Source organism: Chelonoidis abingdonii, chromosome 3 (genome assembly GCF_003597395.2).
Source record: "Chelonoidis abingdonii isolate Lonesome George chromosome 3, CheloAbing_2.0, whole genome shotgun sequence".
Lineage (NCBI taxonomy): Eukaryota > Metazoa > Chordata > Testudines > Testudinidae > Chelonoidis > Chelonoidis abingdonii.
The window spans coordinates 92,817,584-92,841,352 of NC_133771.1; the positions used below are offsets into that span (position 1 = coordinate 92,817,584).

The 23,769-nt window shown below is 39.6% G+C and overlaps 1 protein-coding gene across 3 annotated transcripts in view; it reads left to right on the top strand.

Moving 5' to 3' along the window:
• Positions 1–23,769, top strand: part of DSE (dermatan sulfate epimerase) — a 50,084-nt gene that overhangs the window by 6,870 nt on the left and 19,445 nt on the right. For 2 of the 3 annotated variants that reach the window (XM_032778967.2, XM_032778968.2), the window contains exon 2: positions 8,636–9,104. In XM_032778967.2, the coding sequence (XP_032634858.1) occupies positions 8,689–9,104 (416 nt within the window). In that variant the 5' untranslated portion in view covers positions 8,636–8,688. The remainder of the gene's footprint in view (positions 1–8,635; positions 9,105–23,769) is intronic. The other variant, XM_032778969.2, reaches the window with a different exon arrangement.

The following is a 23,769-nucleotide window of genomic DNA, read 5'->3' on the forward strand; positions in this document are numbered from 1 at the left end:
TTTGCAAACATATTATTTGTAGTTGAGATTTATGGAGATGAATTAAAAGCAAAGTTCAAAATGCTTGTCCATATCCGAAAACTCTAGGATGACGATGATAGATTGCTAATTTTGGAATGTTAGTGCCCAGGAAACATGCTGTGCCTGTATTTGACCTCCCGGCTTTCATACTGTGGGTTTGCATATCATGTGTACTGTGTTTCAATACAAATTATTTTCTCAAGCTAGAATGTATTTGCTTACAGAACAATAAAGAAATCAATAACATTTACCATTTAACATTTTTTCTACCCAGTGGACTCTACAGCAGGGGTAGGCAACCTATGGCATGTGTGCTGAAGGCGGCACGCAAGCTGGTTTTCACTGGCACTCAGGTCCGAGGGCCTCTGCATTTTAATTTAATTTTAAATGAAGCTTCTTAAACATTTTAAAAACCTTATTTACTTTACATACAATAGTTTAGTTATATATTATAGACATAGATAGAGACCTTCTAAAAATGTTAAAATGTGTTACTGGCATGCAAAACCTTAAATCAGAGTGAATAAATAAAGTCTTGGCGCAGCACTTCTGAACGGTTGCCGACCCCTGCTCTACAGTAAAATAAATGAAGTAATGGCCCATAGCAGGCCATGTAAGATACGTTGTGAATCAGGAAGTTGTGCTTTTGAACTCTTCTCGTATTTTATCCTCCTATTTGGCACTGGACTGAAGTTTGGTCACTGGTTTTGCATGGTTTAAATGGGTGAGGGGAGGAAATGAAAGCGAGGACTTCTGCTGACTGTACTGGAACATCTGAATTTCTTGCTCCATTGTCCAGTTATGAAGTTCTGAAAAGAACAGAAAATACCTTGTTTCTAGTGTTGTTTAAACTGTGTAAGTATGAGAAGTCTGAATAGTTAGGTTATAATTTATATAGAATCAGGTGGTACTTTTCCTGGGCCCTCTCTGTGTCCTGCTTAATTTGCCATGGGGTACATGCACACATGTGGGAACTGCACACATATCCAGGAGTTCCCTTTACCTGTATTACAATATTTAGGTCTTAAACTCTGTTAATCTCAGACCAGATTGGTTGGTTGCTCTTCCATGTTTAAATCTGTTTTGCTGAAATATTTAAACCAGTATTAAATCACCTTTTTAATGGGAAAATAGTGAGGGGGCTTGCTATTTAGGCTAAACAATTCTCCAGTCAATATATGGAGGATTTACCAGTTATTTCCATTACCATCAATGAGACTAAATTGCAACGTGTATTATACGGAAAGATTTGCTTAATTTTTTGAAGACTGTGGGTCAAGTGCCAAAAAGGAAATTTCCTAGCCTATCACGACTAGTGACCTAGCCTACAACCACTTGAGAGGAGTAACTATATTATTGGCAGTTATCAGCACTTGTGCAAAAGGAAGTCTATGCATGCCTGTTTAGGGGAATATAATACACTCTGCTGCTCAGACGAACATAAGAAAACAGCTGTTATTGGAATTAGATAATTTTCCACTCACATTTGCACAACTGTTTTATCTGATTGGCTGTGAGTGTGTGTTTTCAAGATTTGTATTTTGACAATGTTGCTTTAATGGGCTGATATTATCGTGCAGTTTAAGTTATTACATGGGAAGTGTCGTCACTGTGTAATTCAAGACAGGATTGGGGATGGACTAACGCAATATATTAACTTGAGTAGTAGAAGCTATCGCTATGAATAATGTATCAAGAAATTATGTTTTTATTACCATTAAAGAACAGAATGACAAAAACAATATCTCTGAAACTCAAGAGCCACTTTTTAGAAGACAAGTTCTCTTGCAGAACTTGACATTTTTCATTATGATGAAAGAGAGTTTCATTTAAAACTATGGTACTGTTTCCATTGTATCACTCTTCTGATCATGTACATGTGCTCATATAAGAGATGAGCCTCACTGGAGTTGAGGGTGCTAGCAAGGTCTTAGGTCACTTCTGCTTTTGGACCTGTAGAGCATTATTCTGCAGTTGTCATGCCAGCCAAACTTCCACTAAAGTTTAGTAACGTTTTTTGAGCACAATGACTATAATCCGTCCCCAAAGTAAGTTCCAGGACACTTCAAATAATTCCTATTTTGTAAAGACACCATGAGGGATCTAGAAGATTATTTAAAGGGTTTTACCATAAATGAGGTGAAATTGTGTAGGGTCTCCACCCCTCCCTCTCCCCCTCCCCATCTTATGGAGCTCAATGCTGGAATTTTCTTTGCATGCGCATCTAACTAGAGTAAAGCCTACCTTTTGTTTTACCTTTAATGCTGTATGAAACTAACTTTATTTGGAGGACTTACAATTTGCACATAGCAATATTGAGCTCCATAAGGGCCATCAATGTTATGACACATTTTGGTTACAGTTGAACATCCGTCCACTGATTGTGATTCACAGGAGACTGCCCTTTCAACTATTGAGAAATTGGTATATTAACCTTTTTCTTGCCCAGTTAGGCATTTTCCCTCTTTTTATACTTGACTGTATCTGCGAGTGATTTCTTACTAATTAGGCAAAGAAAATTCTTTCCCCAAAATGTTGAATAGCTTTCTAAAGCTTAGCTTCCAAGTTGTGTATGGCAGCTATGTGGTTTCACATTCTGAGACAAGATTAAGGGAAATCTCGTAATTTAAATAATAGTGTATGATAGGATCCCAATTATCTGACTGCCCGGTATCCTAATCTTTCTGTCTAACAAACTGGCAGCATGTCTGTGTACTGATTCTCTTACCATTGATATCTGATTGTATGAGCTGCCAGTTATCTGAACAGATTTGGAATTGCCTATTGAAATAACAGCTGTGCAAGTAATAAGGTTTTTTATTCATTTGCAAATAATTTGATTTATTTCTGTAATGTTCATTATTTTAGAAAAAAATGCACATTAGAGAACAATACACAAACAATATAAATCAGTTGACTGTCCTGTTAAGGGGTATTCAGCTTGCAGAAGTTAATTTTCAAAATAAATGAATTCTACTACAGTAATTAAATTTTACTATATAATTTAATCCATTTGTAGTGAATCTAAAACATATGTGCTTTTATTATTATAATTGTTACTATTTGGGGCCAAATTTTATCCTTTGCCCTTACATAGCACCTTACATCTGAAGATAGATAGATATAAAAATAAATGAATTTACCCTTTAAACAACCGTGTAAGGTGGGAGAAAATTATCCCCATTAGACTGATGGAGAACATTCTAAAATGTCAAGTATCAGAGGGGTAGCCGTGTTAGTCTGGATCTGTAAAAGCAGCAAAGAGTCCTGTGGTACCTTATAGACTAACAGATGTATTGGAGCATGAGCTTTCATGGGTGAATACCCACGCATCCCATGCATCCGACGAAGTGGGTATTCACCCACGGAAGCTCATGCTCCAATACATCTGTTAGTCTGTAAGGTGCCACAGGACTCTTTGCTGCTTATTCTAAAATGCGTTGACTCTTTCAGCTAGGATGGACCCAGAGTGCATTTTAATTGTGTTCCTAAGCCCAGAAGCCCCAATTGAGCAAAGCACTTAGGCAAGTGATTGAGTCCATCCCTATTCAGCAAATAGGGTTACCATCTTTGTAATATTTAAAAACTGGACAATCCAGGAGGAGTGCTGGAACCTCCCCTTCCCTGCCCTTTCCGCCAGGCCTCAACCCACCCTGCCTCTTTCTCCGAGGCCCCGCTCCTGCCTTGCTCCTTCCCCCCTGAGGCCCAACCCACCATTTGCTCCTCTTTCCTCCTCCCTCTGTCTCTCACTGCTTTTCCCCTCCCCCTCCCTGTGTGAGTCGGGAGGGACTTACCTGCAGAGCCAGGGCTGGAAGCTGCAGCCACCCAATGCTGGTAGGAGGTGGCCTGGACTGAGTAGGGGCTGGTGCGGGTGATGAATCAGTACCTCCCCTGCCCACAGTAACAGACGTTGGGTGTCCGGTCTGTAGATCCAGTTGAAAACGGGCCACTTGGCCACCCTATCAGCAAAGCATGAATTGACCACGTACTTAAGTCGCATTGATTTCACTGAGACTTAACCATGCATTTTAGTGCTTTGCTGAACAAGGATAGATTTGGTTCATCATGGGCTTAAGTGCTTTGCTGAATAATAGACAAAATGATTCGTCTGATGATGAAAGAAGGTCTGTGGCAGACACAGGAATAAAACTCAGATCTCCTGAGTCCCTGTTCTGTTCTTTGTTCACAGTACCACCTTTCATTATCATAGCTTCTTCTCCGATGAGTGCCTATATTGTATCTGGATGAGGAGAATTCATACTTCATGATATGGGAAGATAACTCAGATAATGTGGGGTTATATAGAAAACTGCAACTACACAGCTCCTTCCAAAGTGAAAGGAGAAGAGGAGTGGGCCCCAATTTTGTCCTAACTTTGGGCTCCTGCTTGGGGAATCTCAACTCCGAACTGAAGATAAGAAATTGACAGTGTGCATGTCTTAAATAGTGAGCCACATCCAGTGTGCTAATCTTATCAAATAGTTAGAACAGCTCCTGGAGAGCCTCTTTTGGAGCCTTAAATGAAAACTGATCCCCCTAGCAGAACCTCCAAGAGAGGGCAATGGTTGTACTGCTATCTGACTTTCCTGGGGGGGAGACACATTCTATCATGGTGGTCCCAGTGTGTATAGGGCTGCATAACCTGTAATTTCTTACCATTATTTTTATCATTATTTATTGTTTTATCTGATTTTATTCTTTGCAGCTTTTAATGTTCCATTATCCTTAAAGCCGTGTGATTGTTTCCATTATTACTATTGTTATCAGTGCTGCTGCTTTCAAGGATTCCAATGAACCCTGCTAAGATCCACAGTTTTTGTCTTGCCTTTTGACTGTTTATTCACTTACACCAACCTTTTCTCTGTCTTCACAAAACCCAAATAAGTGGGTTTTGGGCAGGAATCCTCTCTGTTGGTTGGTGAGGAATAGTCCAGACCCCTACCCAGGTTGTAGAGTCCAAGGGACTCTCCCTGTTGTATGCAGAACAGTTTGAACAGGGGTGGGGTGGAGTGAAAACCTAGTTGGGGAGGCAACCTGGTGACAGATGATGTGGAAAAAGCTGAAGCTTTTTTTGGCTCAGTCTTCACAGACGAGGTCAGCTCCCAGACTGCTGCACTGGGCAACACAGTATGGGGAGGAGGTGAGCAGCCTTCAGTGGTGAAACAGCTTAAGGACTATTTAGAAAAGCTGGACATTGGGGCTGGCTTTAGGCCTGTTCCACCAATTCCCCCAAATCGGGCCCTGCGCCTAAGGGCCCCGTGCCCAGTGAGAATCCCTTCCCTGGCTAGAGGTGCCTTTTTAATTTTTACTCACCTGATGGCTGTTCGGGTCTTCAGCAGCACTTCAGTGGCGGGTCCTTCGCTCGCTCCGGGTCGTCAGCACTTTGGCAGTGGGTCCTTCGGTGCCGCTGAAGACCCGGAGCGAGTGAAGGTCCCACTGCAAAAGTGCCGCCAAAGACTCAGAGCACCATCTGGTGAATACAAGCCCCACGTGTTTTTTCACATGGTTTTTTTTTTTTTAGTCATTCCTGCCGGGGCTCCATCGAAACTGTTTGAACTGAGCTCCGCACTTCCTAAAGCCGGCCCTGCTGGACATGCACAAATCCAGGGGTCCAGATCCAATGCATTCGAGGGTGCTGAGGGAGTTGGCAGATGTGATTGCAGAGCCATTGGCCATTATCTTTGAAAATTCGTGGGAATCGGGGAAGGTCTCAGACAATTGGAAAAAGGCAAATATCTTTAAAAAAGGGAAGAAAGAGAACCAGGAGAACTACAACCTCACTTCAGACTAGATGACCTCCTGAGGTCTCTTCCAACCCTAATATTCTATGAACAGTGAATCCACAGAGACAGTGATCCCATGGGCCTGCCAGGATCTTACCCCATTGATCCTCTCCATACTGCTGTGGATGGTGCCTCCATAGAGAATAGAGTCTAAAGAAAGGAATATGAACACCTTGTGACCTGCCTGCTCCCTTACATAGCTGCTGCTGATTTGGAGTCCCTAGGTACTAATGAAAAAGGAGACATGATCTGGGTCTTTTTGAACTTTAGAGACAGTATGTTGTCTTCTCTGCAGCTTAAGAATATCCTTATGAACTTTTAACATTTTACTCCAAGATACATGAAATATAAACAGGAATGATTTTAAAGTACTGTTTTTACTAGTATCTTCTGACTTTCTTCAAGATCTTGATTTTTGAGTATAATGAAAGAAGATGAGGTTTATCCTACATCAGCCTATCTTCAGGTCAAACAGTCTTGTATGATGGTTACTGTAAATGTCTGAGGGGGAAAAACGGTTCATGTGGCATTTATATTTCAGTTCCATTCTGAGAAATTTATGAAGGGGGGAAATGATGCGTGGCTTGTATTGATTAATGTTAATGGAATGGTGGGGTACTAGGAAGATGTGATCTACCTTGCAGAGATCCTGGGAAATGCTCCTGTATTTTTTGTGGTGTTTTTTCAGAGAGGCTCTCATTTAGGAAGGCACTTAAGCACACATCCTTATATGTAAGCAAATGCTTAAGTCCCATTGTTGTTGTAATGTACTTTCCTGAACTGGAACCAGAGAGAGGAATGAAGAATCTGCCTATTGAATGGCTGTATCTTGCTTTTTTTGTGGGCAGCAGGGTGATTTCTTGTAATGTATGACTATGAAGAAAACATTTCATTCTTCCTCCTATTCTAGAATCAGGAATTGTTGCTTGTTCTTCAGAAATCCTTTCTAGTTTATCTTTTGTTTAATTTTTTTTTTCAGATCTAAAGAATTAAAAACTTTTGGAAAACTATGGCTTTTATTATGGAAACAGTCCTTCAGTACTATTAGGAAACCAACATCATGTTTGAAGCATGATGTACTGGTTTGGTTGGTTCTTAACTCCTTCCTGTCAGAATATTCTATTGCAGGAATTCATTGTTTACAGCTAGTTGATCGGATTAGTCTTAAGCATAGCTGGATAAACCTGTGTGTGAGAGAGAGAGGTTTGATATAATAGAAATAGTCCCCAACAATTTACACACTTGCTCTATCATAATTCTTTTGTCTAAAAGACACAGAATTTATTCATACAATGTAACAAAACACTTACAAGTGCTCTATTCATTTTTTTCCTCCTGTTACTTAGTGTTAAAAGAATTATTGTGCTGGAAACAAGTGTCTGAACTAGAATGCTTATATTATTTTTATCCTGGTAGCACACATGAAAGAAGCAGCACAGCATGGCCAAAACTTAAAAGCTGGGTTCCTGAAGTTAGGCTCCTAAGTTCATATTTAGACACCTGAATCATGATCTGATTTTTCAAAAGTGCCCAATACCAACAGCTCCATCTTCTTTAGGGCTCCAGTCCAACAAAGCACTTAAGCACATGTGTAACTTTAAGCACATAAGTAGTCCCATTGACTTTGTATGTGGTTAAATACCTTTTTGAATCAGGGCCTGGGTGCCTAAATATGGATATGACATAGCCTGACTTAAGCTTTGAAAATCTTGGCTTCTCTGTGTATGTGGGGTTGGCGGGGAAGCAGGGGGTAACTCTGTGCTTTAGCTTCTTAAGATTTTTCTTTCTGAATCTATGAACCACGTTTTCCTTAGAAAAATCATTTTATCTTTGATTTTGGCTGCTGGTTTCCCTCAGCCTACTTCTCTTCTTAATAATTGAAAACTACTCTTCATTATTTACATAAAACTGTCTTTCTTGGGTCTGCTTTCTATAACCTTTCCCCGTTGAAGAATTTCAGGAATTCCCTGATTTTCCTCCGGGGGATCCTAGCCTTGATTTGTCTGAGACCTGGAGCTAGAGAGCTAGTAATTTTCAAAAAGTAACTACCTATATTTAAATCTGTATAGATTTGTCATTTAAACACATTTTAAGGCAGCCATTTATTTTGGATAATGTGCGTTTGTTCAGCTTTGCTTCTTTAGTGTCTGGTAATAAATCTCCACATGCAAAATAAAAGGCCCTTTAAAATAATAATAAGAAAAAAACTCCACACACCCTACGGGGGATTTATTTCATGTGCTTTGCCAGGACTCTGCTGCTTGCTTGCTTTTTTCTTTTTTAAACGAAGACGTGTCAGAACCAGAGGCCTTATACACAGTATAAAATGACCCCAGCACAAACCTCTTGCATTCCAAAATCTTTACTCCACAGCTGGTAACATCAGCCAATCCAGCACTCAGTCTTGGCTGTTGTTAATATAATCTCTGCTTCTTTCCCTCCCCCATGTTAGCTAGCACAGTCAGTGATGTTTTATATTAGGCACAGTCATAATTATTCTGATTCTTAGGAAGTCAAGAGTTTAAGCTCTATATTGAATTGTATCTATCTGTGTATTATGTCATCCTCATCACTCCGGAATCTGAGTAAAGGTGTGTTTGTGGGAAAGGGCCTTTCCAAAAATGTACCTTCCCTGATTTTAAAGGTGGTTGCTCAGAATGGGTTTTATCTGAAGTATCAATGTAAAAATGATTTAAAAGCCACCTGTACAGCACATGTTTTCTTATGATTCCAGACTGAATCAGATTTCTTGTGAAATATGCTGTGATGGCAACTGTTGTCCAATGAATTGTGTCTAATGGCCCCCTTTCACTCTTGTTTGTCATCCCTAGGATATTTTAAAGATGGTTTGGCTGCCATTGAGACTTGGAGATCTGATGCCACAATGAGGACTCACACATGGGGGGCTCCCAGTGTGTTTTTCATACATGTGGTTTGCTTTGCTTTGGCCTCCAGCACCGACGAGAATCCAAGCGCTGTGATTCCTTTTGTCAATGCCAACTATGACAGCTACCCCATGCTGTACTTTTCTAAAGGAGAGGTGGAGGATTTGCGGATCAAGGCTGCCACTACACATCAGCACATTGCAGCTCGTTTGACTGAGGCAGTTCAGACCATGCTGTCCAGTCCCCTGGAGTATCTTCCTCCCTGGGATCCCAAGGAGTTCAGTGCTCGGTGGAATGAAATTTATGGCAACAATCTGGGTGCTCTGGCAATGTTCTGTGTGCTCTACCCTAAGAATATTGAAGCCATAAACATGGCCAAGGATTACTTGGAAAGGATGGCGGCTCAGCCTAGTTGGTAGATTTTTGTCTTTTTGTTCTTACTGCGTAAACTTTACTTGGAATTGAATGATTGAAGGAATGTGTGAGAGTATGTTAGTATAAGGTACAGACTTTTATATTTAACTTGATATGCTTGTCTTTTCTGAATATGCCAAATCATAATTCAGTTGTCTGTATACTTGTGTTATAAATAATTCTAATTGTGACAGAATCATCAGATTTACAATCCTGGAGTGACCTCCTGGCTCCGCTGAAGTCAATGGAGGAATTCCAACTTACTGCAGTGGGGGCAGGATTTCACCCCAGGTTTGTGCGTGAGATGTTGGGTGGATTTTTATCTTTGCCAGGCATGAAGGGCTGGTCTCCACTACACTGTTAGGTCAAGGTAAGACAGCTTAAATCAACCTGCTTATGTCAGTGTCTACTCTACAGCCTTCCTCCCACCTATGTAAGTGACCTACTACTCTGACATCTTCTCCACCTCCATGAGAGAAATTGTTGCCAATTTCATGGCAGGAGCTGTAAAATTGACAGGAAAGTCTGGGAGCCCCCACCCACTCAATCCCCTGAAGAGCTGTGGGGCTGGACCCTGCTCCCAGTTGGGAGCCAGGACAAGAATGGACCCCACTCTCCCAGCAGGGATCTGGCTGGACTCCACTCTTAGCTGAAATTGACATGGCTGCCTGGCTCCTGGTGGGCGGGGGGAGAGAAGAGCAGGGGGGAAGACCCTGCTTCCCAGGGGCAATAAGCCCTGGGCTACTCCCCCCCACCTCCTGACAGGAAATGGGGAACGAGACGCACTGGGCAGCTTCCCTCCTGCTCCTTATTGCGGTGGCTGTAAGTCGACCTAATATAGGTTGACTTATGTTTCTAGTATAGACATAACCTAAGATAGAAAAAAGATTACTTTCAGTGTAAGTAAGGGTTTCAGATTCTGTCCTTTAAGACCAGTAGAGGAAGTGTGAGATAATATTCTTCTTCTGTAAGAGTTAATACTGTATATAGATGTCTTTTCCAGTGTTTAATTTCAAATTTCATAACATTGACTTAAATAAAAACAATGAGGAGTCCGGTGGCACCTTAAAGACTAACAGATTTATTTGGGCATAAGCTTTTGTGGGTTAAAAACCCACTTCTTCAGTTGACTTAAATCAAATCTGTCATTCAGAATGACACGTGGCATTTGCTTGCTTGATTAAATACTGTATGAAATGTCTAATTTGTTAAAGCTTTTCATTCCTGATTTGCAGCACCAATATAACATACTGTTCTTGAACCTGTCTTGTACACATCAGATTTTCAGTTAATGAGGCATTGTGAAAAGATAATATGTCTCTTGAAGAAACTTTGGTTTTGTTTGTTTGCCTGGTCTTGTTTTCCCTTTTGAAATTCATTTATCTTTCTTACTCCGGGGTTTTTATGCTTTGAGTGGTATTTATGTTTGAGCGACTGTGCTATGAATATAGAGTGAAAGGTAGTGCATTCTTCTGTTGCTTGTTTTCTTTTCTTAATATCTGCAACATTCATTCATTCCAGACCTAGGGAAAGGACAAGTAGGCAAATGCATACCCCTTTGTAACAGCTAGTGATGGAGGTTGCTAGACAACTAATGGTTGGGACAGCCAGATTAGCCTAAACCTGTTGAGGGCAAAGATGCTGCAGGTTAGCAAATGAGAACCTGGGACAAAGGAAACAGGATTGAAAGAAACAAACCTGCAGAAACATCAGGAGAAAGAGAGCTAGCCAGGGAAGATCTTGGTCTGAGTTGACTAATGAACCCCATGTTGTTGTGAGCTAGGTTGCTTATGCTGTAGTTTATAGTAGTTTTTGTGCCCACGTTTTTGTTTGGTCTCTTTCCCCAAGGTGGAGGTGGGGGGACTAAATCATTCTATTTTCTTTTTAAGCTGTCTGGACTGGAAAATCTTTTTTCTTTATAAGCCAACTGTGCTGCTTGGTCTCTGACAGTTATCCTACACTCAATATGCAACCTCTGCTGTGTAGAGCAGTTGTTGATTTTCCTGTATTTTAATAGTAAGTGTCACTTTAGATCATGGTTTAACTTTTAGAGGGAGAACGTAATGGATTTACATTGCCTCTTAAACCTTGTTGTGTTTTCATACACTGTGCAGAGTTAACATTTGTCTCCCTGTGCCTTCGATAGCAGTGTGTTCTGAGGTCAGTGCTTCCCCTTTTCTTTAATCACTGTTCCTTATAGTTACAAGTGACAGACACAGAATAAAAGAAAATGACAAATAAGATTATTCAAGATTAACATAAAAACTATCCGCTAATGCCTCTGAGCCCACGTGGAGCAGCATGCAGAATTGGGGCTGTAGCTCTCTACAAAACTAGGCTCGGCAGAATTCAAAAATATCCATCAAAATTCTAATGTTTATTTTTAAGCATTGTTTTCTATTTTTATCTATTTATATTTTCACTTTTGTGGAAAACTATGCAAGGGGAATGGTCAGACCATAATTTAATGACAGTAGATGTTGAAATTCAAAAAGTGAAAGCTTTAACTGTTGAAACACAGATTGTCAGCATCACATCACAGGTCAAAATACACAACAAAAATGTCTTCAAATCAAATTAAAAAGTTTTCAAGGAGTGTTTTTCTTACTTTGCCTACATTTTGTACATATTGATTATTATTTTTTTCGTTGGTTTGTGCGTCTATGGTGGAATCGATGTTTGTCAACATTTACTGATTAAAAATATAATCCTTCCAAGCCCAGATAAAACCCTTAGGAGAGATGAGATAGAGAAAGAGGTGAATTATATGCAGGAAAAATTCTTCACTGATTGCTTTTTAATAAAAACCAGTGACTGTTCCTTATCAAAACCTGTCATTGGCCTGCCCTGACCTAAACCTATTCAGAGTACCAAGCAAATTATTTTTATTTTTTATTATTTATAAGGAGTCTTATTAAGAGTCTGTCACCCTGGAGATATCCTCTGGGTCTCTCTACAGACTCAAGGGAGTCTCAGGAGGGATTTAGTTTGACTGTGAGCCCAGTCCTACCGCATGGATATCCCATGACTTGAAAAGCAGCAGAACTGCTGTGGTACTGCTGCATCATGAAGTGAGAGGGTTAAAAAACCCAACAAACCCTATCACGGTGGTCTAGGAACTAGAACAGAACAGAATGTGAGTGGGGGAGTAGGATGCAGAGATTCTGCACTGGCTGGGCGTTGTGGGAGAATGCCACAGAACAGAAGCTTTAGCCACACACCACAAAGGGGATTTTGGGAGAAAGATAGTGACATGGCAATTAGGTCCCCAAATACATGGATCAGCAAAATTAAAAATCACACATTTAGTCTTTCAAACTTGGGAAAGGATTCCGTTCCCTGACTTCTGTAGCAATTTACTGCACAAAACCCTTTTTCTCAGGCCTTTCACTCAGGGGGAGAGAATTTGGCTCTTGAGCTATTCAAGATGTCCCAGCTTTCACTCTCTCTGCTACCCAGCAAATCATGGAAAGCAAATGTGTTCTTGTTGTGATTTCCCTCTCCCAAGCGAATTTGGGAGCCTTGGATAGCCACGAATTGCTACAGAGATGCTATGCAGACAACTCTTCAGATTTCCAGTGTATCCACAAGATCAACTAAAGCACCACAGTGAAGATGACAGTTGACAGCTTCACTCCTCTGGCACAAAGGAACTTCATACAATAAGAGTAAAGCTCATCTGTATGGGAGACAGAGTTTCTCGAGATTGTTCTCGCCACCTTTCACTCCAAGAGCACATTTGTTTGACTTTGCTTTCTCAAACATAAATACATAGCAACATATGCTCCACTGCACACACTTTTCCCCCCTTGAGAGAGAATGAGAGAACAAACACATGACAGATTTTAGTTACATTGCTTAACATACTATTGGACTACTAGATGGAGCTCAGACACTACACTGAGGAGCATGGTAGATGAACCTATGCAGAATAGAACATTGCATGCACCAGCACAGGAATGGAGCTTCAGAAAACTTGGACTTGTCTTGCTATAGAGTTTATTTAAATATACCTAATTTGCCTGGAATTATGGAAGAAAAATATCTTTTTTGTTGATATTAGTACAACCTCACTGATTTAATAAGTGTGAGGGTAGATAATATTGTTTCATTTAAAATGCCATTCTGTCATTGACAGGATTCATCTTAATATGTTGGAATGTTTCAGATCTGGCTTTCTCAAAGTTTTGTTGTTAGCAGCTTGATTTCTTCTGCTGTTACATCTGGGTTTTGCTTTGATTTCTGCGAAGATGACACTGAATCTGAAAATTAACACCCTTAATTTTTAAAACTTAAGTGAAGATCACTTCACGTAAGTGTTTAAGATCTATCATAAAACCAAAACAGGGGTTTTGGTGACTTTGGCCATATTTAAATAAAATAAGTGTGATTCTAAGTGCCACAGGCTTTATTCCAGGGCATGATGGAGTGTACTGAGAGTAAAAATTGTCATTTTAAAATTTCATTCTTGTGTGAATGAGGCTCTTTCCATTTCCATTAAATTTGAATATAATTTTTTTCCATAGTATAATTATGATAAAATATGAAACTGTTATATAAATTACAGAAAACCTAAGTGTCTAAGTGATTTTATCTTTTTATTACAGTGATGAATTTATAATATGTAATAAAGAAAAACCTTAAGTCAGTTCCCATTCAAAAAGTCTAAGCAGAAAATTGAACTGTTGGTTACAACAGGAAATATTGGTAGTATATTACTGACTGCTACCCTGATGAAGGTTATTTTTAAAGTAAACAAAAAGCAACTATTAATGGAGAAACATTGTCAGTCATTAAAGAAATAATATGAATGCAGAGGATCCTTTGGAATCTAGTAAGGAAGAAACAGACAGCACAACAGAAAGTCAGTCTTCCAACAGTTAATCAAAAGATAAATTTTAAAAATGCTTGCACTGGGACATTAAGAAGATAAAGAGACCCCATTTATCCAAATCATTAGTTTGGTTTTGACATGAAATTTGTCTGAAATCTCAGGAAAAGTTTGTCCTTTTATTTAATCCATAGTATAGTGTTTGGGGAACCTCTTAAAGAAAAGAGGATAATTGTGGAGGTTATAGATTAGCTCCCTGGCATTTTATCTGTCATTAGCTTCTAGAATTTTTCCTAGCAAGAGTGCATTTTTGGCTGACGGGATATGTAATAGCAATTATTTCCATATGCTTGCTATACCTATTCCAGAAATGAGTTATGTAATTAGAGACTCACATCATGTAGACATAAGAGTCTCATCAGGTTTTATATTTTAAAGTATTTCTTTTTAACCCAGGCAACCTTAAAACTGTGCAATCCAATGCCCTTTACTTTCACAAATTCTCTGTCCTTATTACAGTGAGATTGGCCATTCTGAAAGGCAAAATCTATGTAGCAGAGGTCAAAATATTTTTTTCACTGTCCACAGGCCATTTTGTTAATGCAAACATTTTGCCATCACATTCCTTAGCAGAGAGTGCAATCTGAAGATATGTCTTACTTGATGGGGCTTATATGTGAAAGAACTGTAGTCACGCAAAGGCGAACTTTCTAACAAAACAGTAGTGAATGAAGCAATGACTAACAAGAGATTATGGTATTGCAAATCTCATCCCTTGTTAACTCTTACCCCATTAGCCTTTTGGGATACCTTGTTCAAAGTTATGGAGCCCACCGTACTCTTTCCATCAATTTTCAAGTACTGTTCAGTACAGAATTCACGTATGCTGAAAGGAGATTGCACCATGACCATAAAGTTTATGAAGGTCTCGCAGCAGGACTGTCTCCTGGACTCATAAGTAACTGCCATCAGATATATTCAAATAACGGTCAACTAGTTTTTTTTTCCATAAGATTGTGTCATGGAAACTTCTGTAGGAGAGGCATGGAGGATACAGCAATCATTTGGTCAATCCATTTCTTAATTTAAAAAAAAATCCTAAAGAAGAGAATCTAGAATTTTTTTTAAAAGTAAATTTTATCATAAGGCCAAAGTGTTTCTTCATATATTTGCAACAGGCAGCTCAGCTTGGCTCACTAAGAAAGAATGGTTAAACTGATATTGAGAGTTTACAGTACAGCTTATTTTTGTGGCATGTCTGGTATAAACATTTGCTGCAAAGTACCAGAAAGTCTGTTGAAATAATATAATATCTGTTTCTGAAAGGAACTGTACCTTGTTATGGCATTCAACACTAGTAAAATAAGCTTTATAACATATGAACACAGAAGGATTATGATTAATACTAATTATAACTACAATTTCCAAACAATCGTTCTTCTAATGAAAGTCAAAAATCTGGAATCTCCCTGCATGTGTAGATAAAAAAAGAGAAGAGGGTGTTTGAGTGGCATGAAAGTGGTTTTAATGGAAATGGAGGAAGATGAATGAGAGGGGAATGGAGGAGTCTCACAGATCCAAAAAATAATGGTTAGTGTGCTCTCCCCTCTCCCCCCAGACACTCTAAGAGCTACATTATAACCAAATTCTTTTTGTTTTGAAATGTGCTCTAGAAAACTTAAATTAGTAAGGAAAGTTACATTTTGCCCTTTACATATGGCCAGTGCTGATTTCCCACCCCCCACGTTTTGAAGTGAGCTAAAGTGAACATGACTATTAGTACTTCCTTCCTCTTTTGTGTACTAGCACCATTGTGAGCTTGTGACTGCTGCAGCAGCACTTGGAAAAGGAGCATGGGCACATCTTTTTTTCCCAGGACCCCACAGAAATAGTAATGTGCAATTTTTGTAGATCTTTTTTATTTTCTCAGAAGCCACCCCAGCAAGCTACTGAGCAACCTCTGAGAGGTGCTGAAAATTCTCACACCCCATTGTCTATGTTAAGCGTTAAAGGAATTCAGCACATTGCAGGATTTACTCCTTTAGGTATGGAATGTGATTTCTTTAAATTAAACACCAAAGGACACTTGCTACCAAGATATAGAAATATTTAAGATCAGCCAAATTTGGGGGATTTATTGATATGTCCCTATTCAGTTTTACGTTGGGTGTATTAACATAAAGGGTAATTTTAAGGGGTAATCAGAGGTCTGATCTGAAGCCTATCAAAATAGATAGGTATATTTTCATACACTTCATTGGATTTTGGAATGCCTGTGAAAATTAATAATTCAGGGATTAATGCAAACACTGGTAGGTTTTTTTTTAGTTTGGTCTTCTCTTGCATAGATAACCCAGATCCAACCCTTCTTTCTAACCCCTGTCTCTCTTTCCCTTCTTGTACTGTCAGAGAATTCCTCAGATACCGCCCGAGTCACACAAGTCCTTGGGAACTTCTGGAGACATCACAATGTCTAGATAATACCCATTATGTTTTGTCTTAGTTTTCAGAAGAATGATGTTGACAATAAGCTACTATGAGGCTATCTGTGAAGCCCTAGTTTCAAAAACAGAAGTGTAGTGCATGAAGATTATTCAGTAAATCGTTTCTAACAGTTTCATCTTGATAGTGCCTTAACTAGTTAAATCAATGAGAGAGCTGTATATGAATGTGAAAGAATGAGTATTTCTAAATTAAAGCAAATGCATCAAAATGTTTGAAGGGTATAAAATAATTCCATAGCGATTCAGGTTAGAAGTTGTTTTTAATCTACTTTTTCTCTGCTAATATTTCTTAGTGCTGCTAAATTTTGGCCTCACTGCAGACTAGAGAAAATGATGGAGAGACTAAAGAAAACAGTTTCTGAAAAGAGAAATGGTGGCTTAAGGGAGCAGAAGCCAACTAAATATGAAAAAGAAGTTGGTAGCCTAATAAAGAGGAATTAATGTTTGGTAATACATTAGTTGGCACACTTTGTCCTTGAGTGAATATAAGGCCCCATAATGGTGTTTACTGGGCACTGGAAATGCTGTCAAGAAATGAAGCAGAGACCTTCTTGACTACTCATGGTCACTTAAGATCTCATGGGACATTTCACAAGAGTAAGAATATTAATGCCAGTGTCCTACGCATATTCTAATTAAGTAATGCCTATCTAAAACTTCCTGTAATGTTTTAAGTGGAGATGGAATCCATCTTCGCTACTTCCCTTAAAGAGCCAACCTCTGATTACTCCTAAGGAATCCAGTTAATTAAATTGCACTGCATGGATACTGATGGTCCCATTTATGTCAGTAGTCACAAGGGGATTACAGGTATTGGCTCTAACTTTTTACCTTTCAGCTTATTGATTCTTAGAAGATGTCAAATCCAAAATAGATGCCATCTTGCACCAGGCCAGACTCTTGAAAAGCAACTAAGAAGCAAGTTGCTTCAAGCAACAGTACTTATATAAGATTGTCAGTATTTCCCTTCAGTTTTACAGGTAGGAGCCAAATCAAAAAGTTGATTGTGTCAACTTCTCTTTGTTTAAAACAATGCAACAAAGATTTCTTATGAACTGAAAATAAAGAGCCTTATGTTAGACATGTTAGACAGCAGAACAATATTATAAATTCTTTCTTACTGTAAAGTTTGGCAAGCTTCCAATAGGTGCCTCTTCTAAATGATATGCATTTTTGTACTACAGTATCATTTACCATATGTAAACCATAAGTATATATTTTTTTGATTTGCCTCTATTTATAAGGATACATTTAAGGCCTATGAATGAAAGCTGTTCCTGAGTCTGTTCAGAAAATTCAAGTAATCCTTCCTTCCTAACTGCATGGAATCTAGTATATTTTGGATGCATATCTTGCCTTATCCAAAGTTTACAAAGAGTTTACTATAATAGTGGTAACTCCTTAGAATAAGTTTTCATGTTTGCGTGATCTCCTTCATGTCTTCCTTCTGTTGCCACCTCTAAAAAATATCTATTCTCCTTTCTTTGGGAAATGTAAAGTAAGTCCTAATTGCATGGCAGATTCTGGAGCAGTAAGAGTAGTTCTAAGAGATGTCTCTTCCTTCTGAGTTTTTCTGTTAAGCCTTCTCCCAAGCAAAAACTGTGGATGACTCTGTTTAGCCAAATACTCAGTAAGATTATGGTCACTAAGTGGTTCATCCTGCTTGCTGTCACTTTTTATTTGTGGCAAATAGAGTTTCTGTTATTCAGGGATATCCCCTCCCAGGGATATTTTTAACCTTTCTCTGAAGATATAAATACATCCAGTATTTCTAATTTTAATATTTTAGTGTTAGGGGTAGATTGACAGCCCAAGAAACAAAATCTGTTTATCCACAGAACAGGTAATTACAACTTTCCCAATTCTTAACCAGCAGTGTGTTTTCCAAATCATAGAATCATAGGACTGGAAGGGACCTTGAGAGGTCACCTAGTCCAGTCCCTTGCACTCATGGCAGGACTAAGTATTATCTAGACCACCCCTGACTGGTATTTGTCTAACCTGCTCTTAAAAATGTCCATTGATGGAGATTCCACAAGCTCCCTAGGCAATTTATTCCAGTGCGTAACCACTCTGACAGTTAGGAAGTTTTTCCTAATGTCCAACCTAAACCTCCCTTGCTGCAATTTAAGTCCATTGCTTCTTGTCCTATCCTCACTGGTCGAGAAGAACAATTCTTCTCTCTCCTCCTTGTAACAAACTTGAAAACTGTTATCATGTCCCCTCTCAGTCTTCTCTTTTCCAGACTAAACAAACCCAATTTTTTTCTTAGGTCATGTTTTCTAGACCTTTAATAATTTTTGTCACTCTTCTCTGGACTTTCTCCAGTTTGTTCTCATCTTTCCTGAAATGTGGCACCCAGAACTGGACACAATACTCCAGTTGAGGCCTAATCAGCATGGAGTAGAGTGGAAGAATTACTTCTCGTGTCTTGCTTACAACATGCCTGCTAATACATCCCAGAATGATGTTTTCTTTTTTTGTAACAGTGTTACACTGTTGACTCATATTTATCTTATGATCCACTATGACCCCCAGATCCTTCTCTACAGTACTCCTTCCTAGGCAGTCATTTCCCATTTTGTAATGTATGTAACTGATTGTTCCTTCCTAAGTGGAGTACTTTGTATTTGTCCTTATTGAATTTCATCCTATTTACTTCAGACCATTTCTCCAGTTTGTCCAGATAACTTAGCATGATGTACAAGCTTGTTACCCTGTCAAAGAAAGCTATCAGTTTAGTTTGACCCAGTTTATTCTTGACAAATCCATGCTGACTGTTACTTATCACCTTATTATCTTCTAGATCAGGAGGGGGCAAACTACAGCTTTGGATCCAGCCTATGGGATTGCCCCCATCTGGGCACAGCCCCCCACAGCTCCCATTGGCCAGGAATGGGGAACCGTGGCCAATCGGAGCTTTGGGGGAGGTACCTTGCAGTGCGGCAAGGGCAGCGCATGTGCAGCCTTCCATCCCCCTCCTTCCCACCTCCAGGGGCCACAGTGCTTCCTGGAGTGGCACGGGTCCGGGGACAGGGCAAGCATGCAGGGAGCCTGCCCTGGACCCGGTGCGTGCCGCTGCCACCCCAGAGCAATTTGAGGTAAGCAGCACCAGGCTGGAGCTTGAACCCCTCCTGCACCCCACCCCTCAACTCCCTGCCCTAAGCCTCCTGCCTGCACCTTGCACCCCAACTCCTTGCTCTGAGCCCCCTCATACATGCCGCACCACTCCTGCACCCCAACCCCCTGCCCCAGCCCTGCATACAATTTCCCCACACAAATGTGGCCCTCGGCCCAAAAAGTCTGCCCACCCCTGTTCTAGGTATTTGCAAATTGATTGCTTAATTATTTGCTCCATTATCTTTCAGGGTACAGAAGTTAAACTGACTGGTCTGTAATTCCCCAGGTTGTCCTTATTTCCTTTTTTATAGATTGGCACTATATTTGCCCTTTCCCAGTCTCCCCTCTTCCATTACTTTTCAGTGATAATCTCTGATGGCTCAGATATTTCCTCAGTCAGCTCCTTGAATATTCTGGTGACTTGAAGACATCTAGTTTTCTGAGTAATTTTTAACTTGTTCTTTTCCTATTTTAGCCTCTGATCCTACATCATTTTCGCTGACATTCACTTTGTTAGACGTCCAACCATGACCAACCTTCTTGGTGAAAACTGAAACAAATAAATCATTAAGCCATTTCCACATTTTCTGTTATTATTTTCCCCCCTCTCATTGAGTAATGGTCCTACCCAATACTTGGTCTTCCTCTGACCTAGAAGAATTGCTCTAGGAGTGAGAGGGGAGTTCAGTTTCTGGAACCATATAATGGTTGACCATTTTCACTTCTGTGACTTGCAGCAAGGGTTCCAGTTGTTGTGATGCAGGTGTTTGTCCATCAAGAACTGTCTTCATTTATATAGGTCACTAAGGCCATGTCTACACTTGGAGCTGCCTATGTGCACCACATAGCTCATGATAATTGGCTCAACATGAGTCCCAATAACACCATTGGATTATTTTTTTCCTGCAGCCTGTGTGAGGCAGTAACGTGATGATATTCTCTGACATGCTAGGGTTCCACCTTGTCACTTGAAAGAGATGATATATCTGCCAATGATGACATACCTGTGAATATTCATTGTAACTCATGCCATGCTAGGTATGTGAAACAGCAGTGAAGTGATTAAAGTGTACGGGGGATGACAGGGAGCAGTTTGCTAACCTTTTAAAATAAAACCCTTCTACTGTGCCCACCACAGTTACCTGGAATTGACATCACCGTCCTCCATTATCCTGTTTTTATGGTTGACTACTTAGAATGGGATGCTGACCTCTTTAAATGTCTCTAACTATAAGTAACCCTTCTCCCCTCCATGCCCCAAAAAGTCAGATGCAAATTCATTGTTAAATGAGTACATCATGAACCCTGACCTCTAGATACATGATCACAAAATATTTGTGCATTCATTTCTACACTATGTCAGCAGCAACTCCCTTGGTGCATTTCTTTAGGAGCTAGGTGTTCCATCTGGGCAGTGGACCTGGGGGTTTCAGCTGTCATTTAAGAAATGTGTCACCTGGCTAACAGATTTTTCAGGTTTCAGTTTGGCTTAATGTGAGTCACATATTTGTTGAAGTTTCATGAGTATCAGGGCAAGTTTAAATTTCTTGTGCTGCTTTTGTACCTTGCTTTCTGTGTTAGAGTCTGTGGGTCAGATCCTCAGGTGGTGTGAATTAGAATAGCTCTATTGAAGTTAATTACATTAATGGAATGCTGATTTACCAGCTAAAAATCTGGCCCATGAAATACAAGCTTCATCATAAGTATAGAGATTGGCTCTTTTCCATGACTGTTAAAACAGTGTGTTAAGTTTGATCTTCTTTGATTTGATACTTTCTATTGGAGACAAGTTAGTGATTCATTCTTGTTGTCGGACAAGTTACTATTTAGTGTTATTGCAGAATGATTTAGTTTAAGCTTGGGCAGGTAGTCTACTGATGTAAAGTTTGTCTTGGGCGTGTAACTACTTGTGCCAATGTTGTCTACTTCAGTGTAGAATCTAGAGGAAGTTTCTGACAGACAGAAAGGCAAGGACTTTTATATATCAAAAGGCCAAGTTAAATTCACTGAAAAGGGAGCAAATCTGACCCTCTCCTGGGTAGCTGAAATTCCTTATTTTGTTAAAAAACATGTTTGTAATGAACTCACATTCACTCAGAATGTTTTAATATTTGAATTAGTAGTATTCTACACTTCATGCAAAGTAATGCACCTTGGAAAACAATCCCAACTATGCATATAAAATGATGGGGTCTAAATTAGCTGTTACCACTCAAGAAAGAGATCTTGGAGTCATTGTGGATAGTTCTCTGAAAACATTCACTCAATGTGCAGTGGCAGTCAAAAAAGTGAACAGAATGTTCAGCATCATTAAGAGAGGGATAGATAATAAGACAGAAAATATCATATTGCCTCTGTATAAATCCATGGTACTCCCACATCTTGAATACTGCATGCAGATGTGGTCGCCCCGTCTCAAAAAAGATACATTAGACTTGGAAAAGGTTCTGAAAAGGGCACCAAAAATGATTAGGGGTATGGACTGGCTGCCATATAAGGAGAGATTAATAAGAGAGGGACTTTTCAGCTTGGAAAAGAGACGACTGAGGAGGGATATGATAGGGGTATGTAAAATCATGACTGGTGTGGAGAAAGTAAATAAGGAAGTGTTATTTACTCCTCATAACACAAGAACTAGGGGTCACCTAATGAAATTAATAGGCAGCAAGTTTAAAACAAACAAAAGGAAGTATTTTTTCACACAACGCACAGTCAACCTGTGGAAATCCTTGTCAGAGGATTTTGTGAAGACCACGACTACAACAAAGTTCAAAAAAGAACTAGATAAATTCATGGAGGATAGGTCCATCAATGGCTATTAGCCAGGATGTCCAGGGATGGTGTCCGTAGCCCCTGTTTGCCAGAAGCTGGGAATGGGCAACAGGAGGTGGATCACTCAATGATTACCTGTTTTGTTCATTCCCTTTGGGACACCTGGCATTGGCCACTGTCGAAAGACAGGATACTGGGCTAGATGGACCTTTGGTCTGACCGAGTATGGGCCATTCTTACGTTTCTTATGTTGATTCTAACCTAAAATTACCACAGTAGAACCCAGATACTGTGAACTCTAGCAGTACTATTCCATTTATGATGAAGTAAGGCGAAAGATCGCCAAATTGTTTACATTGATTCCAGTATACAAGCTGTGATTGTTTGTAAAGATGCTTCCACTTACAGTGAAGTTGAGCTTTGAACTTAGCTCTAAAATGGTTCCATTCTCGTTAATTTACTGTAGTTCACCGGTTGGCCCCTGCCATATTTAAGCTGTTCCAGGATAAGGCACTTACAATGGCACCTCTGCCTCCTGAACACTGACTGAGCTTTGAATGTGCAAAGATCTAGTGAGAACCAAAATAACATGATTTGAAAATAAGGGGTCTCCGAATACTTGTTCAAGGGTCTGTACACTGATCAGCTGTTCACGACACAGAGGTGAAAACTCTGGGATTCGGTATGCATTTTTCAGAGTGGTAGCTGTGTTAATTTGTATCAGCAAAAACAGACATTACAAAACCTAAACCTAATTTCCCCAATACTATTTTTCCCCTACTGTTATTCACACCTTCTTGTCAACTGTCTGAAATGGGCCACTCTCATTACCACTTCAGAAGTTATTTTTCCTTCCTTGGTATCCTGCTTTCAATTGAATTGTCTCATTAGTCTGACCTCACACTTGGTAAGGCAACTCACATCTTTTCCTGTATTTATACCTGCTCCTGTATTTTCCACTCCATGCATCTGATGAAGTGGATTCTAGCCCACAAAAGCTTATACGCAAATAAATCTGTTAGTCTCTAAGGTGCCACAAGGACTCCTCGTTGTATGCGGTTGTACACCATTGCTGGAAAATGTGTATAGCATTTTCTAATGTAGACAATGTCTAATAGCCACAAGAGGCACCTTCTGTGTTTGACAGAGGAGAATTCACCTTCTGAGCTCCCATGCTCTGTTGGTGTAAATTAAATTTTTCGTAAAAGCATTCTGCACCCAAAATGAATTAATGGGTCTAAATTCTGTCCTGAATTGTACATCATGCAATTCCGTCAAAGTCAATGGTATTTCATGAGATTGTAAGTCAGGCAGAATGTAACATTTAAACTACAAAGAAATCTACCTCATCATTAATAAGACCACATAGTTCAGAGTCATTTTAGTGCAAAAGAAAGATGCAAACGTATATAATGGATTAACCAGACTTTCCAAGTTTT